General features: G+C 38.1%; 2 protein-coding genes across 6 annotated transcripts; one reads left to right on the forward strand and one right to left on the reverse strand.

Moving 5' to 3' along the window:
- Positions 1-423: 423 nt before the first annotated feature.
- Positions 424-7,589, forward strand: LOC131787980 (transmembrane protein 184B). The gene is made up of 7 exons (XM_059105061.2): positions 424-935; positions 1,981-2,143; positions 3,248-3,338; positions 3,823-3,898; positions 4,627-4,718; positions 5,436-5,605; positions 5,891-7,589. Exons 1-7 carry the CDS (start codon positions 756-758, stop codon positions 6,379-6,381), a joined length of 1,263 nt encoding a protein of 420 aa, XP_058961044.1. The 5' UTR covers positions 424-755; the 3' UTR covers positions 6,382-7,589.
- A 646-nt stretch (positions 7,590-8,235) lies between these two features.
- Positions 8,236-15,695, reverse strand: LOC131787993 (uncharacterized). 5 transcript variants are annotated; one of them, XM_059105070.2, is made up of 2 exons: positions 15,594-15,695; positions 8,236-11,742 (listed from the first exon to the last, which is right to left on the reverse strand). In XM_059105070.2, the coding sequence occupies exons 1-2, from the start codon at positions 15,650-15,652 to the stop codon at positions 8,619-8,621; spliced, it is 3,183 nt and encodes a 1,060-aa protein (XP_058961053.1). In that variant the 5' UTR covers positions 15,653-15,695; the 3' UTR covers positions 8,236-8,618. The 5 variants fall into 5 exon arrangements, with proteins under 5 accessions (XP_058961053.1, XP_058961054.1, XP_058961056.1 ...); XM_059105071.2 differs by lacking the exon at positions 15,594-15,695 and adding an exon at positions 15,006-15,187; XM_059105073.2 differs by lacking the exon at positions 15,594-15,695 and adding an exon at positions 14,265-14,355.
- Between the last annotated feature and the right edge of the window lie 2,369 nt (positions 15,696-18,064).

Raw genomic sequence — 18,064 nt, forward strand, 5'->3', positions numbered from 1 at the left:
CCCTGTTTCCCCCGCATCGAGTGAAGTTTTGGAGAAAAGAAGCCTTGCATCGATAGATCTGCAGCCTTCCGCATTTTTCCCACTCAGCCGCACACTTCCACACTCCCCGCGATTATTTTTATCTCAATTAATTATTTTTTTTTGCGATTCTATAAAAAGACCCTGAAGAAAGATAAATAACGAGTGTCTATACAAAGTAAGGAAAATTTTGCCACATTACTGCACAACAGTAAAGTACGATTGGAAAAAAATCAATTTTTTCCCTCCGTCGCTCGCACTCGGCTAAACTTGGTTATCATGAAACGTAACTCGCGAGCGTACCAAACATACTTGACATGTGACGTAGCTATTACGCAGATACAGGAGCCCTTTACCGCGTGCTTCTGGTACACGTTGATGCTAATCGTTTTCATGGATAGAGAGGAGGCTCCGCTTGAATAAATTTCTTGACAAAAATCTTCAGTCTTCGACCCTTGGCCATTGGCATGGATGAAAACAACGATAACCACAAAACTGGTAAAAATAACCTTTAAAAAACTTGAAAAGCACCTGCCTGGATGAACTGGTCAGCGGAAACTCTAAAAAAGTGGTTATTTTTAGAAGCATGCATCGCTGTTCGTTGAAGTTATTACGGAAAGAAACAGGTTTTTCACTTTGTAGATGACCATTGTCTTTGTTGGAGTTTCTTTCAGTGATTTGAACTACGGAGTCTCGAAAGAAGTTTCATTGACTGGTGTTACCGTTTTCATATTTCCATGTTGTTCAACACGTCTTTGTTGCTAAGTTCGCCAAATACGACAACAACTTCGCCAACCCCCATTTTAAACGAACTTACTCCAGTTGCAGCCGATGAACAGATTTTCTTCCAAACCGCCGCTGCTCGCGGAATTTCGGGTATCTTTGTGTGGTTATCTTTAATTATAACCTGCCATCAGGTGAGGAATAGTTAAATTTTGAAAGAAAAGTATTTACAAGATACACGAAACGAAAGTGTACATTGAATTCATACGCGAACTAGCGGTTGTATTTGTAATATGGTTTTGCCGATTTCTCCTCTCATATCGGAACCAATTTTTCTAAGTCAAAAAATCTTGGACTCAAAATCTGTCCATTTTATTACAGCAAGACCCAAACTTCAAACTCCAACTTGCATCAATGTACAAGTTTGGAAGGGGCATGACCTATTGTTGTTTTCATGTCTTTTCTTATCACTAGGAGTGACTCTCAACTCCTCTACAATGTCGGGAAGACTCTTGAAATCCATTTTTACGTTAGATTTGTTGTTTTCTATTAGAAAATTTTAGGCTTTATTTAGATCTTTGTTTAGATCGTCTGTAGTCGCAGCGAGTTTTGACAACTGATAAATTTCAAACCAATTTCCTTTCTACAATCACCCGCAGTGAGCAGTGAAACTTCAGTTACGTTATTTCATATGTCGCGAACGATTCTGTTTAAAGAGAGTACAACTGCATGTGCTTGCAACATAGATCATTTGAAAGGTAAAAATATAAAACGACTATCAAAGATAAATTATCGGTGATTTTTTGAGGATGAATCGTACAACTGAGAAACGTTTATCTGACACTCAAATCAATGTAATAAATATTTCCTCCTCAAACTATGACATTGTATTTCTTGTATTACTAAGAATAAAATTATGATTAAGTATTGCATGCCAGGATTGCTGGTTGTCACAGATAGCTTGTGAATGGCAAAGACAGCTCGTAAATAAGGTCTTTCATTTTCAGTAATGAAAATTGACATTAATGAAGATCCCTTTAGAAGAGAAGTATTCTCCGGAAACCATATGCTTTGATTCATCTCTAATGTTAGTGAATATATTCAAATACTAACTACTTACTGCATTTTGAGATTTCCAAAAGATAACCTATTCCTTTGAAAATTGTCTTTTAAAATTGTGCAGGAAGTGTGTTTTGTTTATGATTGTAGGTTGATGTTTTAACTCATTCTATCTTGCAGATTTATCAACATTTAAGGTATTACACTAACCCAAATGAGCAGAGGTGGATTGTGAGAATCCTGTTTATTGTTCCTATCTATGCATTTGATTCCTGGTTGAGCTTGTTATTTTTTGAACAGTCATACTATGTCTACTTTGACAGTATCAGGGATTGTTATGAAGGTACTTAACATTTTTTAATTTATCTTACCAATTTAATGCCAGCTTCTGAAAACAATAGCTTATCAAAACACACCATTGAGTGAATAATTGTCTTAATACTTCCAAACTTGACAACAAAGATGTAACAGTCTAAACTATGGAAAAATGTATGTTCTTTGATCATGTTCTTTTTTTTGGTGGAATGAAAATCATGATCTTTACTTGTTATTGTATATTATCCCTATGATAAAATCAAGTGAATTGTAGACTACTCACTGAGCCTGCATGTTGAGAATATGAAGTAATTGGATCAGTCTTTAACCCTTTAACTCCCAAGATCCAATTGTCAATTCTCCCCTCTAGCTACTACACATTTCTTTGTAAGTTAGTTGTGAGGATTTTATGGTAGATCAAGAAAACAACTTCTACCCAATAAGTTTGGGTTACTATTCTCATTACCTGTTTGCTGGATAATGAATGGATATTATAGGGAGAAGTTACATGTTAATCACTTCTGGGAGTTGAAGGGCTAAAGAAACTGTGGTGCTGCATCAGTAGGGGATATAACAAAATTTCATCAGAGATTGCAATTGTGACATGCATTCTGCATGTGGCCAGGATAGGCAATGTTGAAAGCATTGATTGATTTTATAGAGAAAGATAGATGCTGATTGAGCTCTGTCATGGGAAGAGTTAAAATTGACACCTGATAAATATTCTTTGGTCACTGGTGCAGTAGCATTTTATTTTGTTATATTTGGTGTCCTTGAGAAACTTACTTAGGAAAATCACATAGCAACCATCTTTTGCCTTTTACAGAGTGATTTTAACAAGATATACACAATCCTTATAAAAAGGAGTGCAAACATCTCATAAAGCAGCCCTGTTATTGTCATAATTGATGTAAATAACTGTTAAGAGCTCATTACTTTAGGAAGAACATACAGTTTGCTATATTTAATTTCTGTCTTGGGTAAAAATGTTGATTGCCAAAATCTTCTGACCAGAATAGAAAATGATTGTCAGCTGAGGGGTAACATGAAGGTGGTTGTAAATAGAATTTCCTTTGGCTTTTGTGATGTGGCTGTTATTCCAGTCTTTTGAAATTGGTTGTCTTTTTTTTAGCATTTGTTATCTACAACTTCTTGAGTTTGTGTTACGAATATTTGGGAGGTGAGATGTCAATCTTAAGTGAGATAAGAGGACGACCAATAAAGTAAGTGAATCATCACAGATTTTACGTAAATTGTTGGCCTTGTGGTATTTTTTAGCCACAAGAGTATATTATTAGGGATACTAAATTTGTCTGTATTTTGCCTTAATTGATGGGTCAGAAAATGCCAGTGATGTTCTTTAAAAGGCATGCAAAGTATTTCATGACATGCTTTTGGAATATTTGAAATTTCTTAGAGCACGCAAGTCATATCATTCACCAAAATGAGTGTTGGCACTTAAATGAACAAAACATAATTATGTGAATTTGGCAAACATTTTAACTGTTATCATAACATGAAGCTGTGTATCACTAGGTAACTGGAATATCAAGGACTGTGAGTGCACTGACCAAGTTGGAATGTTACTTAATCACATTGCCTAAACTTTTTTTAGCTCTTAATCATTGTTTGTCTTTTCAATAGATAAGCTGCTTTTACTGGAATTTTTCCATGAGTTCTTTTTCATGATCCCCTTTTTTTTTTCAGAGCCAGTTGGTTATGGTGCACATGTTGTTTAACAGGATGTCAATATACAATAGTGTTCTTAAGATTCTGTAAACAGGTGAGGTCTGATATATCATCTTAGATAAAATGTCCTAAGTTGTTGTTTTTTTTAAATTTTATTTCTAATTTTGTTGCACTGTTAGGAAAATATAGATATAACAATTATAAAAATTATAACAAACAAGAAATATGATTGATAGATTTCTTGCCTTCTTTACCTTTGACTTTGGAAGAAATAGTCACCGTAGTTGCGATTAGATGTGATGAGTTACTAATGAAAGTTCTCTGGCTTCAAGGAATTGAGAGATTTATTTCTCTTCTTTTATCCTGAAGCTTAGTATTCTGAGATACAGAATTAAGACACTCTTTTTGTCTTCTTTTTGGCACTACTGAATGCAAAATTCAATTTCATTTATTTTTTCATATCAATGATACCTAGATTTAAGTACCCTTTTTTTTTTTGACACTCACGGGTGTTTGCAACTTTAAGAACTTGTGCTTACAGATATCATTGAAAATTCTTACCATGGTAGTTGTTAGGAGAAGCCTCTCTTGCTTTTGGAGCTTCTCTCTGACAGGGTAGGAGCTGGTAAAGTTACCACCTGGATTTTTAAGGGGACTTGTGTTAATTGGTCTTCAGTGATTGTTGTTGTTGTTGGTTTTTTTTTTTCTACATGCTACTTTTGAAACTTAGATTAGAACCAGGTACATTTTCTATATGCTGTCAGTTTGTATCGGCCTAACAACAAAATGACGTGATTTCATGATTGACTCATGTCCCTCTAGGCCACTCTTCAGTACTGTGTCATAAAACCCATCATGGCAGTCATTACACTCATTCTTCAGCCACTTGGTTACTACTCTGATGGAGACTGGAGGTAATCACAGTCATGTGACTGTATTGTCTTATATTTTAGGTTTGATTTAAATTACAAAAAAAGAAACTGTTTGATAAAAGTGTTCTGTTAACAATTCCTTAGATCTTTGTCCCAAAAATTGATATTGCTAAGATAAATATTGATTAAAATAGCACACTTTTGTAACCAGTATACTTAAATATAACTAGCTTTTGCATCAGGCATTCAGATTGCCACCAAGTTGAAGGGGAAGCTGTTTAACCACTGACATGGGTGTGATGCTTCCAAACACCCACCTCCTATTTCATTTATCAGGGTGCCTGCTTTGTGCATTTTTAAAATCCTTCTTAGTACTAACATGGGAAAATTGATTAGTGAACAGGCATAGACTGAGCATGGCCATCATGCTTGGTTAAACTTTGAATGTTAACATCTAAAATGGCTACTTTTTTGTTGATATGAAAAGAAACAAAAGAAAAAAATTAAAATAAAAGATATTTCACCAAGAAGTATCATGTTAGGGTCGTGTGATTATGAACTTATGGTCATTTGTGTTAGTAAATAGTACCATCACCATCTGGTATTCAGAGTATGAGACTCACTCATATATCTCTTGGTTGTAGGCTTTTTTTACTAAGGGTGAATAAATGGTGAACTATTAATCTGCTTAGGAAGTACATCAGTCCAGTAGATTAATCATGTTTAGATTATTAAACTGTTTTTATTGTTGTATTTCAGAGCTGACCGTGGCTATCTGTATATCACAATAGTGTACAATATCACGGTGTCACTGGCTCTGTATGCATTGTTTCTGTTCTATCAAGCCACACGAGATCTCCTTAGTCCTTACTATCCTGTGCTGAAGTTTTTTACCATAAAGTCAGTTATTTTTCTTTCTTTTTGGCAAGGTAAGAGTAATTTCTATCAACGCCTTTTAAAAGTATATCTGGATGACCATGTTTTAAGATTCAAAGATTTATTAGCCTTAACTAAATTATCGACAATGAATGCCGCCATTTTGAATCTTGCTGAGCAAACTGGCCGCACATATCTGACGTAATTAAGTCACAGTCCTCTTTTTCCATCCATGGGCGATCTGTTTGAACTTTACACAGCCATACAGAAGTGATTCTTGCCAGAGAAAAAAAAGAAGACAACAAAAACGATGTTGTACAAAATTTTTGTTTCCTCAGGTGTTCTACTAGCTGTGCTAGAAAAGGCGGGAGCCATCAGAACATATCGTGACTTATCCGCTGGCACAATTGCTGCCGGGTATCAGAACTTTGTGGTCTGCATAGAAATGTTCTTCGCTGCCATTGCTCTCAGGCACGCCTTCCCTTACTCGATTTATCGTCATCAGAGAAAACTTGACGAGCGAGGGCAAGGAATCGCGTTGAAAAGTATCTCTAGAAATCTAAGACAAACGATAAATCCTAAAGACATTGTAGATGATGCGATTCACAACTTCTCCAGATCTTATCAGCATTACGCAAACGCGCAGAATCTAAAAACTTTCAACGAGGAAAGCACTGTGCAAGCGAACTCTGTAACTTCATATCGAAGCACTGTTGTGGAAAACTTGGATTCAATTAAACCTGGAATGCAAATCACAGTTCTTGATGGCCATGGATACAGATACGATAATGAGAATTCCACGCTACTTGCGTCTGACGAGGAATTTTAGTATTTGTTACCTCTTAACTGTGGTATTCGGCAAGCACCAAAATGAAAAGAAAAAGAAGAAAGAAAAGAAGAGAGGAGAACGAAGAAAAAAAGAAGAACATTTTAAGTAAAATTTGACTTGGAAAAATATGAGGAAATGGAGAGTGAAGCCAATTTTTTTGGCAAGGTTTGAGGATTCGAGTACGCCTTGGCCATCCTTGTATCATACGATGAACAAGACGTATTGAGTAAGAAAAGAAAAAAGCGGTCTGAAAATTAATGAACCTCCTGATTCAGGGGGCTCATGAGCAAAAAAAAATGGATTGCGGTTCGCAAGCGTTTATTTTCGTCCCATTCAAAAGAGAAGGTTAATACTGTCTTTTTGTAACAACATCTAGAAGACCTATAGCATGATATCCTTAACTCGATAATCTGAGGTGAGAGCACCTTTTTTGTTTACTACAAAGAATTGAACTGTTCGAACAAAAAAGGCTTTAAGGCAGTGTTCTCTCTGATAAAAAAACAAAGTGTGGACTTGGGAAACATTTTCACAATCTAAGTTTCTTGCGTGAGCTTTAAACTGTTGTAGATGATTCCATCCGATCATAATTATTTTGTTTCGTTAAATATGTATGATTATTGATGGTTAATTACAACTCCATCCAGACTATTCCATTAAGATCTAAAAAAAATAGTGAACAGAATCAGTTGTAATAAAGTGATGAATGAAAAATTTCTCCGCAACTAGCGAGCAAGCAAAGTATCTCAAATTTTTGCAGTTTAGTTTTTTCTCCGAAACTAACTTGTTTTGTAAATATGACAGATTGAATCTGTAGATGTAATGTTTGTTTGTTTACCTTACTTAAGACTGAAACTAGTTTGTTATATTGTTTACACCAGAAATCTACTTTTAGTGATGGTATTGTAAGTCAGAAGACGCGAGTGCTTAAGTTTGCAGCGTAAAAAATAATTTAAGGCAGTTTTTAAGACATTCATTGCTTTGTCATTCATCTTGCTCGGTATAAATGATGTGCGTTTTGGCGAAGCATCAAATGTCTTTTGTACATTTTGTCTCAAACATTTAAATTGTAAATTTATTTTAAAGCTATTGTTATTTATTCATACCAGTACCATTCAATTCATTTATGTAGATGTATTTTTCCGCTCAGAAAAGTTGATGTAAATATTGCTTTCATTGTAACTGAATAAAAATAACGAAGTGTTTTAATACTGAAATGGTGCCCTTAAGTGTTTTGAACGTCCTTGTTCAGCATTGTGGTTCGATTTGTGTTCATACCGTGCAACGGCTCCAGCAAAACTACGACATCTTACAGTAAATAAGCGGTTGAAACCCGTGCACGCTGGTAAATAGAGCTTATCGCAGCGGTACAAAAATTGATTCGTAAACTTGTTTCTCGATATTGAGGACGATAACGATGATGAAGCGTTCTTGTAATAGCGATGATAGAAAAATTTTAAAATTAGACTACGAGTTCCTCCTTCTCGGCGAAGTCCGTTGCGCGGGTTAAAAAAAATCAGCAAAGAAGAAAGTTGATGTCAGCGCGCCGCATGAAACTCTGCACCTCAGTCTCAGAGTTCCAAGTGGTGCGCAAGGATCATTTTTCCGCTCATGTTTTTTACTCGCGCAACGGACTTCACCGAAAAGGTGGGACTGCTCGTAGTCTAATACAATGATAATGGTCATTCTATTTGTTGAAGGTATCGCAAGCTAACTCACGTAAACTAAATTAAAAATTACATAAAAGTTATGGAAAAGGTGCGAACGGGCAACCTAACAAAAACTACATCGCAAAATTAAGAAAAAATTCTTATTTTATTTAAAAAAAGTTATAGAAAACAAAACAATGCTAATGAACAAAAACTATGAAAGGCTATATCGATACTTTGGGAACGTAATAAGCTGAATGCTCAGGGAACAGATCTATGTCTAGTAAGCTTTAGCATTATTAATGCCACTTTATCACACAAGGTACTTTCAAAATGAATTTCACAATGCAAGCTACATGCTGTAATGTTTCCACGTCACATTCTATCTTGATTTTCATGCTTTTAAGTTGAAACAGTGACCATTCCTATTTAGGCGTCGCGAAAGAACTAAGCAAATATTTTTAAGTAAGGCAAACAAGGAAAGAATTAAAAAAAACTAATTTCCAATTCAACACAAGCAATGAATTCAATTAATTTCTCAGGACATTCCATGTGGCTGGAAATCTTCGTACTAAACTATTTGGCTTCTTTTTATTGGATAAAACACTTGTTGTTTAAACCAAATTCAAAGTTTCGCTTTAGTGTTTTCAGCTCAATGTTGTTTGGATCAAACTTCAGTCCGTACAGGCAAACCCTTAGTCCATCTGCCAATTTTTTATGATGAGCTGAGGCAGCTTTGAGAAAAGTTTTGATTGCCACTTCTCTTCCGGGATAGGACGAAATAAGTGTCATCGCTGTCACCTCTTGCGTTTCCATAGCAACAAGGAAGTCCTTACATGCGCCATTGTAATTCTCATCGAGCAAGTGCAGATTACCGCGTGCCACAAGATCTCCGACGACTGGTGCGCCCGATCGAATGACTGACGTCAGGTCTTCGATAGCTTCTGGAAATCGCCTGAGCCTTTCATAACATTTAGAACGCATGCGCAGAATCTCCTTCAGCTGACCATCACACGTCGCGGCGGCAGCAACCGTGAAGAATCCCAAGGCATTGTCATTTTGATTGACGTTAGTATGATAGTTCGCCTTATCCATAGCTTCTTTAGACAGGATTTCTCTCTGCTCCTGATTTAATGCTTTGGCAGCGAAGTTCAAGGCTTCAGGATCGATGTCGGCCAGTTCTCGAAATTTTGCTGCCGAAATTTCAACTTCATTGAGTTTCATGTGGACGAGTCCACTTCGGCTGAGTATCGATACATCTTCGGAAGACAGTCGTTTGGTGATGTCGAGCTCCTCAATGGCTTTTCGGTACTCTTCAAAGATTATGAGGCCGTCGGCGTAAAGGCTGTGGTAAGAAGCTACGTCACTGTTTATTTGAACCAATAAATCACAGAGCTTCAATATAAATTTGGAACGGAAACCTTGTGTCAGGTAATGAGAAAACAGCATTTGGACACAGTCTTCAAGGGTTCCCACCACAAGATTCTTCTGATTATCAGGAAGTGAAAGGATGAAAGTCTTAAGTGCTTGAGAGTTGAGAAGTAACGCCAATAGTAAGTCATTGTAGCTCGCTTTCCGGTTGTTTTTCAGGATAAAGAGATGACCTCTCACACAGAGCACCTCAACATGATTTGGTTTTTTAATAAGCACTGAATCCAGGTCTGCGATGGCCAAATCGAGCTGACCCTTCAACATTCTACACTTTGCTCGCCACACGTAAGATTCCAAGGCTTTGATTGGAGAGGAGGCGATGGCTATGGAAAAATATCCTTCTATTGTTGCATCTCCTAGGTGAGCGTTAAATCTCTGTACGCCCTCGCAATGCGACTCGCGCGTTAAACGCGCACGGTCTTTGTCAGTTAATCTCAACATTGCGCTTGCAAGTTTCTCTTCTCCTATCGTTTTCAAAAGGGAACAGATGTCTTCCAGTGCATCAGCTGTTCTGTTTCGCCTCATTTTCAATACAGCAAGATGTAGCGTTGCTAAATAGTCATCGGGATTGTTTGTAATTAAGCGAACAAGAATTGCTTGCGCTTCATCCATCTTACACAGCGACTGTAATATTTCCACAAACACATGATGACACTCGAAGTCCGTGGGAAACGCGCGCGTTAACACGTTACCTAAAGTGACGAGCGAGTCGTCCTCGCACAAGCCTCGACTCTGGGAGTGTTTCTTGGGGGTCGTTACTAAGTATTCCTTGATTTGATTCTTCAGTGTTTCTTGCTCACAGTCGGGTAATTCTTTTATCCAGGTGACTGTGGCACAAATAGAGATCCCGCTTGCTGCTGTCAGATCTTTAGCCGCCTTGCCAAGATCTCCACTCAAGAGCAAAACAAAGGCGCGCCCACAAAGCGCTTGGACAAAACTTGGCTGGATGTCGAGGGTCATGTTAAAGTCTGCAAAGGCGTTATTCAAGTCAGCGGTTTTCATGTGACAAAACGCACGAGTGTAATAGGCTTTGGAACACATTGGGCGGAGCGTAAGTACTAAGTCAAGGGCGCTGATTGCCGCAGTATCTTTGTCTTGAAGCTTTAAGCACTCCGCAGCATTAACTAAGGCATCAACGTTGTTATTGTCCAGGAGATACAACATCCTGTACATTTGCGCTGCTCTATCTAGGATGTCAGCGGTATTTTTGGCGTCAACTACACATGGGCTTTTCAATCTGACTTTAAGGCGGTAACGGGTTAAGACCTCAGATGAGATCTTTTTAGCGAGAGCAGTAATGTTATCTTGTTGTTGATGGGGCAAGGAAAGTATCGTGATCTGCGTGATATCCTCATCAATGGCTGCCGCACAAAGATAATCATTTAAGGCAGATTCGCTTTCCTCCAGAGCTAAGTAGCACTGTGCCCTTTGAAGCAACAGCTCCACCACCTCCGGCGTTTCTCTTTTCCCTAGTGACGTTATGTGATCTAGTCCATCGGACAAAAGGACGACAGCTTGCTTGTGTTGATTTAGTTTGATCATATGACTTGCACAGTCGCCGATAGTAGACGAATCTTCCGGATTTAACCCAACAACGATGCGGTCAGTTTTGATCAACAAAAATCTCTCCTCCTCGCTGAAGTTTTTTGACTTTTTAGCAAGAGAAGCAATGAACTCATAGAGCGCTTCTAAAACGGATGGAAGGAGTTTTACCCCAATTTCCTTAATGCAGGTTAAACCAGCATTAAAATCTTTGTCGCACGCGACGATCATATCCTGTACAGCAAACTTCTTTTCCTTCAGGAGAATGTAGGCCATTGCGCGATGAACCAGAAAGAAAACTACATCAATCTGATTGGAAAATATCTTCACGGCATCGGCACACGTCGTTACGGCATCAAAATATTTTTTGCTCCGCATCTGCAGTCGAAGTTTTGTGGACCACGCTACACGGCTGTCCGGGCGTAAACCGTTAGAAGTAATCAGATCACAAATTTGATCAAGAGAGACTGTGAGCCCCGAATTTAATAAACTTCCAGAATCATCCCCACATATGCACCAATCCTCTAAGGTACATAGAACCGTACGTAAAGCGTTTGGTGGCAAAGCGACCATATGATCCTTCACAAGACCAGGCTCCAAAGCGTACGCCTTACAGAAATGGATAACAGCTTCTTCGGTTCGCTGTTTTCTGAGATCTTGATCGCCCAATGATATGTAAGAAAGTGCTTGTCTCACATTGTCATCCATAGTAGATCTTCTTCTTGGCTGAATTTCAGAGTCGCTGAGGAGAAAAAAGGATTACATGGATTTGTTAGCTATATTTACAACGAAGTAAATGCTAAATTTGTTTAGCTAGCTAAGACAGGTAATCTGTCCAAAGTCCTAAATCATGGCCGGTATTTCCCCGTCTACTTTAGGTGCGGATTACGAGCACTATGTATGTCACTATTTCTGAGTCATCGTTAACCCTAAATCCCCAAGGGAGACTGTCGTCGACTTTCCCCTCTTACAATATTACTGACTTTTACAAAAATACTAAAAGAAATGATCCCAGCTAAGGAGGGTCTTGAATAATAGGAGAAAAGTTAACAACGAAACTGTGATGCTGTGTTGCTGGTCGGTTTTACAAGATAAATTAGTTTGATCAGAGTTGATAATGTAAAATGGCCCCCTTGTAGAGCTTCTAAAGCTGACGTTTCGAGCGTTAGCCCTACGCTCTGCTAACGCTCAGAACGAAAAAGAAAAAAGATTTCCCTAAAATACTTTTTGATGAGCTTGAAAAACTGTGTCTTCGTTTCTTTAACAAGAAAAACAGCAGGTATGGGTGAACGGCAGAAGGCGGTCAAGGAATCTATTGCAACCGCGGCCGCGAAGCTCGCATTTATCTCTGAGGGAAAAAAATGCTCCTCTAAAATGTGAAACGAAGCGCGCGAATACTTGCGACAAAGCGACGGCTTAGAAAGGGTACGAGAGTACAAAGAAAAGAAACAATAACAGTTTAAAATAGCTTTCGTGCTAGTTTATACTTGATCCACTGTACCACACACCTTTTAAATCTTATTATACAATTATATCAAAATAACAGCATAATCTTTTTGGCGCGCGTCAGCTTAACTCTATCTGTCGCGTGGTCATTTTTAGATCAATTTTAAGTGCGAACTGCCTTTTGTTTCGTCTGAAAACGAAGGAAGGAAGCAGAGAGACTGCCAAAACCAGTTCCCTTTTCTTCCCCTCTTGTCTTCTCCGCAATCAAGAACAGATTTTATTTCCTGGCACGAAAAGCCTTTCGTGATAAAAGAACATGATTTCGCCTGATTTAATACCAAAATAAATGAACATTATCAGTAAGCCGACAAAAAGATGGTTTTTCTATTTTGACTGATTAATGGATTAACGTTTTTATCAGAGGAAACAAACAAGAACAGAAAAAACACGATAGGAAACCAACCGGAGCCAAGGAGTCGCCTGAAGGTATCAGTAGTATACAACAATCGATTCAAGCAACAGATATCGTTATTTACACTCTGTAGGATAATCGTGCGTGCGGAAAATGTAAACAGCACCAGCACAACTAAGCAGATAAGCTAGAACATACCCAGACTGAACTCCTTATCTCTAATACCTCCAAGGACTGAATCTTAATAAGCACGCGCGATAACCTTGAACACATACCGATATCACAAACGCGTCCCTTTTAACAGTTCCCTTGTCAGCAAGGCCCCCACGCTAGATCGACACGAAAAATTTAGAGTGTCTTAGATTTAAAACAAACGTAATCACATCCGCTCTATATCTTTAAGAGCTTCCCCAGAACAATTCACTTAGGTTAAGATGGTATTTAGGAACAGGAAGTAAATTGAAGAATATTAGATTTTCAATAAGCAGAGAGGATTCTTGTCGGCTCCAGTAAAGGGCTTATTCAATCAAAAATTTCTTATACGTCCGGATTAAAAGAAAGGACTACGTCCGCTAATGGAGAAATAAAAGCGGTGATGACAATTGCTGACCTAAAATAATTTTTATGCTCACTTTTCCTGTCAACACATAAAGCCAATGCCTTAATTTAAACATCGACCATTGCTTTTCACCTGATCATTGGCACACGACACAAATTGATCCCATTTTTAAAACAATTGTCGGAGTTTTTGTGTTTTGCATTGTTCCATGCTGATGAATCATCATTGTACACTGTTTAAGTTCATTGAAAGAATTACGTAACTTCTCTCACTAAAGCACATATCAGTGAACTGGTAAACATGTTTCCTTTTCAGTTCGAGGGTGCTCCGCCTTGCATGCCTTCTCTTAATGTCTGTCACCGTCAACATGAAGATTACACTGTGGTATATTTTGCGGGTTTTAGTCAATAGAGGTAACAATGGCGCCCCTTACCCTCATTTAATTAACTACTAGTTGATGCTTTTAACACCAACGATAGTGTAGACTTAAACGATAAATTCGCGAAATCTACGATTTAAACTGGAATAGAACTGTTTCTTGTGAGCTTGAAAACGTTGTTCATTCTTTCATCGTCGTCCTCTAATGAATCACCTGAAAGCGTTTCGAGCACCGACTGCAAATTTTCTTCAGTTATTTCCTAGGCTGAAAAGTTCTGTCGCATTTCGGCAAAGGATAGACCTCACAGTACTGGAGATACTAAACAAATCTACAATGAGCGACATTCGGTCTAAAAAGATAACTTTTCTTGATACACCTCAGGTTTGACGTGAATGAGTAGATGTTGACAACCTTAAAAGTCACGCGATCGCAGTCACGCCTATTTTCAGAGAAACATTCGCGACGTACCTTTCTATTCAAGTGATAACTCTTCCGCTTCGAACAAATCCTTTTAGTCTACTCTCCTTCAAATGCGGCGCTGGTGTTCTCTATTTCTAAGGTGGCCTCACAAGCAGAAATTTATTAAATGTTGGAATCTTGTGAACTTTGACCAGTTGAGGCACCCGTGATGTCTGGCGCATTAGCAGGGTGAAAGAAATTTACCAGAGGTAGAACCACTGAAGTCACAGGCAGACTAGGCGAATTTTGATAAAAAAAAAAAAAATACTTGCTTTAAGAAAGCTATCGGTTTTTTTAAACTCGACTTTAACCTAATCACCTCGAACAAAAACACTTGTGTTGTAACGCTAGAAATCGATAAAAATACAGACACGGAACATTACACGGGATGTTGACAGTTAACCTATGTGTATTAAGTACTTTGAAGAACGGGCACAGCGTAAAAGCTCAATACATACATAAACAGAACCACTGACATTAACAATAACAAATGCATGCAGCCTATTCGCGTGCTTCGAAGACAAAACAATTTTTCTTCTTAAAACTCGAAGCAGATAATTGCTTATAAAACATCCTATTTATCAATAGTTTGAGGGCCATTCCAGAGATAATTGAAAATTTGATTTGAAAGCAATACTTATAAAAGAGTTTTTGAGAGATAAAAATTGTGGTAGTTTTTAGACACCGACTGAGACTCTTAGACAAACATGAAGACAGGCTGGTCAATCGGTTAATATTGTTAAGACTTACCTCAATTAAGAGCGGGAAAAAATCCCAACTGTCTCTAGGATTTTGTTTTGCCAATCATGAACGGGGAGGTTGACAAGATATTGATCTGAAGCGGAAAGGCCTCAGAACGATTCAAATAAGGAGAAAATTACTCTTGTATTGGCAAGCACTGAGTTTGAGTAAGCTTGTCCCCGATTTGATTCATCGAGGGTAAATTTTCAATGCAAGGAATTTAAACCCCCACATAACACAACAACGCATATGACAGATAATACCACAATCCTGATTGTTTGAATAAGTTTTCTATTGGTCAATCAAACATGACAAGGCGTGGGAACGCTGAATCGCAATTGGCTGACCCCTTTACATCAACTGTTAGCTGATCTGCGCGGGAAATCTGTCGAGTGAAGGTATTTCCGCGAAGGAAAATTTTGAGGTTATGTGCGTAGCCGCCGTAGGTCTGCTTGCGAGTGAAGTCACATGTGTGTGTGTGTGTGTGTGTGTGTGTGTGTGTTTTTCTACCTTATTAAAAATCATCTAAAATGGACGAAAACGAGAATTTGAAGTGATCATTGAATGTTTACAAATTACGGCATTCTAAGGACTTACTGTTCGTCTACTCGGTTTTGTCGCAAGTACTTCAAACAGCACGGCAAACAGAGATCCATTAGCTACAGCTTTCGGTTACTTTTATTCGAGGACGGAAGTCCGAGAATTGGCGTCTCTGTCATTTATATCTGGTTCTGAAGTATTTATTACGAAATATGACATTGGATTATGTTTAAACAATAAATGATATTTCCTCGCTAAGCTATTTTCGGTAAACCTTCAATAACAGAAGACGATTTGTGACAATACTTATTTGTTCAAAACAAGCAACTACAGATAGTAAAACTGTCAAGAAGGTATTAAACCTATTCAATTCACTGTGTGCCGAACACGCAATGACAACATTCACGTTCACATGGAAAACAGCTTCCCATTCAGTTATGCGAGCAAATTCCTAAACGAAATTACTTGCTCATTTTTAACAAAGGTTAAAGAGATCATTGTTGCGCTAAAATTATAAGAAAGCTCGCAAGGGACGGGTGAATACTTGTCGATAAGCTGACATCTGTACTTACACTTAGAAGATTAAGCCGGAAGCGCTTTATCGTCAACTTTTGCTTTTTTACCATGGATTTTATGGAAATATGCCCGTTTTTAATTTACCTTCTTTTCAGACCCTCGTTATTGCGTTTCAGCCGATAGATTATTTATATTCTTTAGTCCAATAATAATCAAAACGTAATTTCTCCTAACATCGATCGCAGTTAATTAACAAAGAGTATGTAACGATGTAAAGTTCTGCCGGTTTCGTGAGTGCTTGACCAGCGGAAACGTGACTACCGTGAGAGGCCTAAGACCTAAATTGAGAACCGCTGATTCGGGGTAATAAGCTCGCACTACCCCTCCCCTCTCAGAGGAGGGTAGGGAGGACTGCTACACCGCCCCCCCTCAAAAAAATCAAGACAAAACAAACAAAAAAGAAAAGAAAAAAATTAATCGCTGCGCAGGCTAATGAGAATACGAAAGGGCTAGACTGAAATTCATTTCTATTGAGTCGTAGAAACACAGTTTCATACAAAGGGTACATATTAACCCCCCCCCCCCCCACCTCCCGTTTCCTGTTGTCTCAATGTTTCAACTTGCGACAACTCGACACTTATTTTAACTTGTGGCTCTACCCCAAAGGAGAAAAGGTCTCAGAAAAGCAATTTGTATTTTAATGATTGAGATCCAAAATCTGAGGGGTTGATTTGAGAAAAGAAAGGAATCATGATCGCTTGGTATTAAAAAGCAAATTCAAAACTTAGGACAGATTCATTATTAAAGATGATGATCTGAAGATTTTTACCGGTGCCAAGTTTGTTCAACTTACACAATTATAAAGCTCACGCACGCTTACCGATCGACATATGTTTTAATTAGATTATGGAAAAATGATTAAATATGCACGTATTTTTTGAAATATCTTAATTGAAAATACATCGTCGTCTCCATCGGCAAATTTAAGGTATAAGAGGAAGAACTCAAACGAACTGTTCTCTGTCACGAACCAAAACCCGAAACATGGTACATCTGATTCTTGTCACGCGCGCATGTCGCGAGCAAACGTAATGCGATGTTGTGAAACTGTCCTCGACAAAAGAAGAGAAGTAAGATCTAAGTGATTTGGATACACCACGATGTATGATCAACGGATGTGTTCATTTGTTCTACGAGTGCTGATGCAACCCAATACCGGAAACTCACTGGAAAAAAAATGCCATCCTGTGACTGAACAGTGGAACCGCGCTAACTCGAACCACCGTGAACTCGTAGATCTGATTTCCGTTGACCCATTTTTTTCCATTCATTTACTATCAGGGGATCAATATCAGTATCTGGGCAACTGCCCACCTACCCCTCCCCTAACCCAACAACAGTCAATTGATAGCAATTTAGAGTTACTGTTAGGTTAGGGGAGGGGTAGGTGGACAGTTGCCCAAATACTGATATTGATCCTATCAGCTCACTAGAACCCCCGCCAACTCGAACCATATATGACTCCCTTGGGTATTCGAGTTGGTGAATTTGCCTCTAATACCATTTGACCTTTAATCCTTGATTAGAAACTTGGTGTTAATTCCAGGTAATAGTATTTCTTAATCTCAAAAACTTTTCCAATTAAAACATCGATTAAGAAAAATTTTCATGTTTTTCAGCTGAGCGATCCATTCTTCATCAATTCACTGGTTTGATTCAAGGTGAGATAGGTCCCTGCCATATGGGTACAAAGAGAAACAGGGCGACCCAAATGCTGACAAGACAATTTTTTTAAAGTATTATCAGGTACTGTACCATCATTTTCACTTCCAGTCAAAATACAGAAGCTCCAACATCACCTTGCCCAACATTCAGCAACAAGTTCCTCTTACGTGGAGTTAAGTTTACGTTTCAATTTGTCGTTAACCTTAATGCATTTAAATCGTAAGTATCCTAGGGAAAAGTTACATATTCATTACAAATGGGAAGTAAAGTTTTAACTTCTACTTCAT

The sequence above is a fragment of the Pocillopora verrucosa genome, chromosome 8, assembly GCF_036669915.1.
Source record: "Pocillopora verrucosa isolate sample1 chromosome 8, ASM3666991v2, whole genome shotgun sequence".
Lineage (NCBI taxonomy): Eukaryota > Metazoa > Cnidaria > Anthozoa > Scleractinia > Pocilloporidae > Pocillopora > Pocillopora verrucosa.

Excerpts from the sequence above, each read along its gene's own strand:
- LOC131787993 (XM_059105070.2), bottom strand. The coding sequence starts at position 15,652 with ATGGATCTCTGTTTGCCGTGCTGTTTGAAGTACTTGCGACAAAACCGA. Across the intron at positions 11,743-15,593 it reads CAAAACCGAGTAGACGAACA|CGACTCTGAAATTCAGCCAA; the intron begins GTAAGTCCTTAG and ends TTTTCTCCTCAG.
- LOC131787980 (XM_059105061.2), top strand. The coding sequence starts at position 756 with ATGTTGTTCAACACGTCTTTGTTGCTAAGTTCGCCAAATACGACAACA. Across the intron at positions 936-1,980 it reads TAATTATAACCTGCCATCAG|ATTTATCAACATTTAAGGTA; the intron begins GTGAGGAATAGT and ends TCTATCTTGCAG. Across the intron at positions 2,144-3,247 it reads TATCAGGGATTGTTATGAAG|CATTTGTTATCTACAACTTC; the intron begins GTACTTAACATT and ends TCTTTTTTTTAG.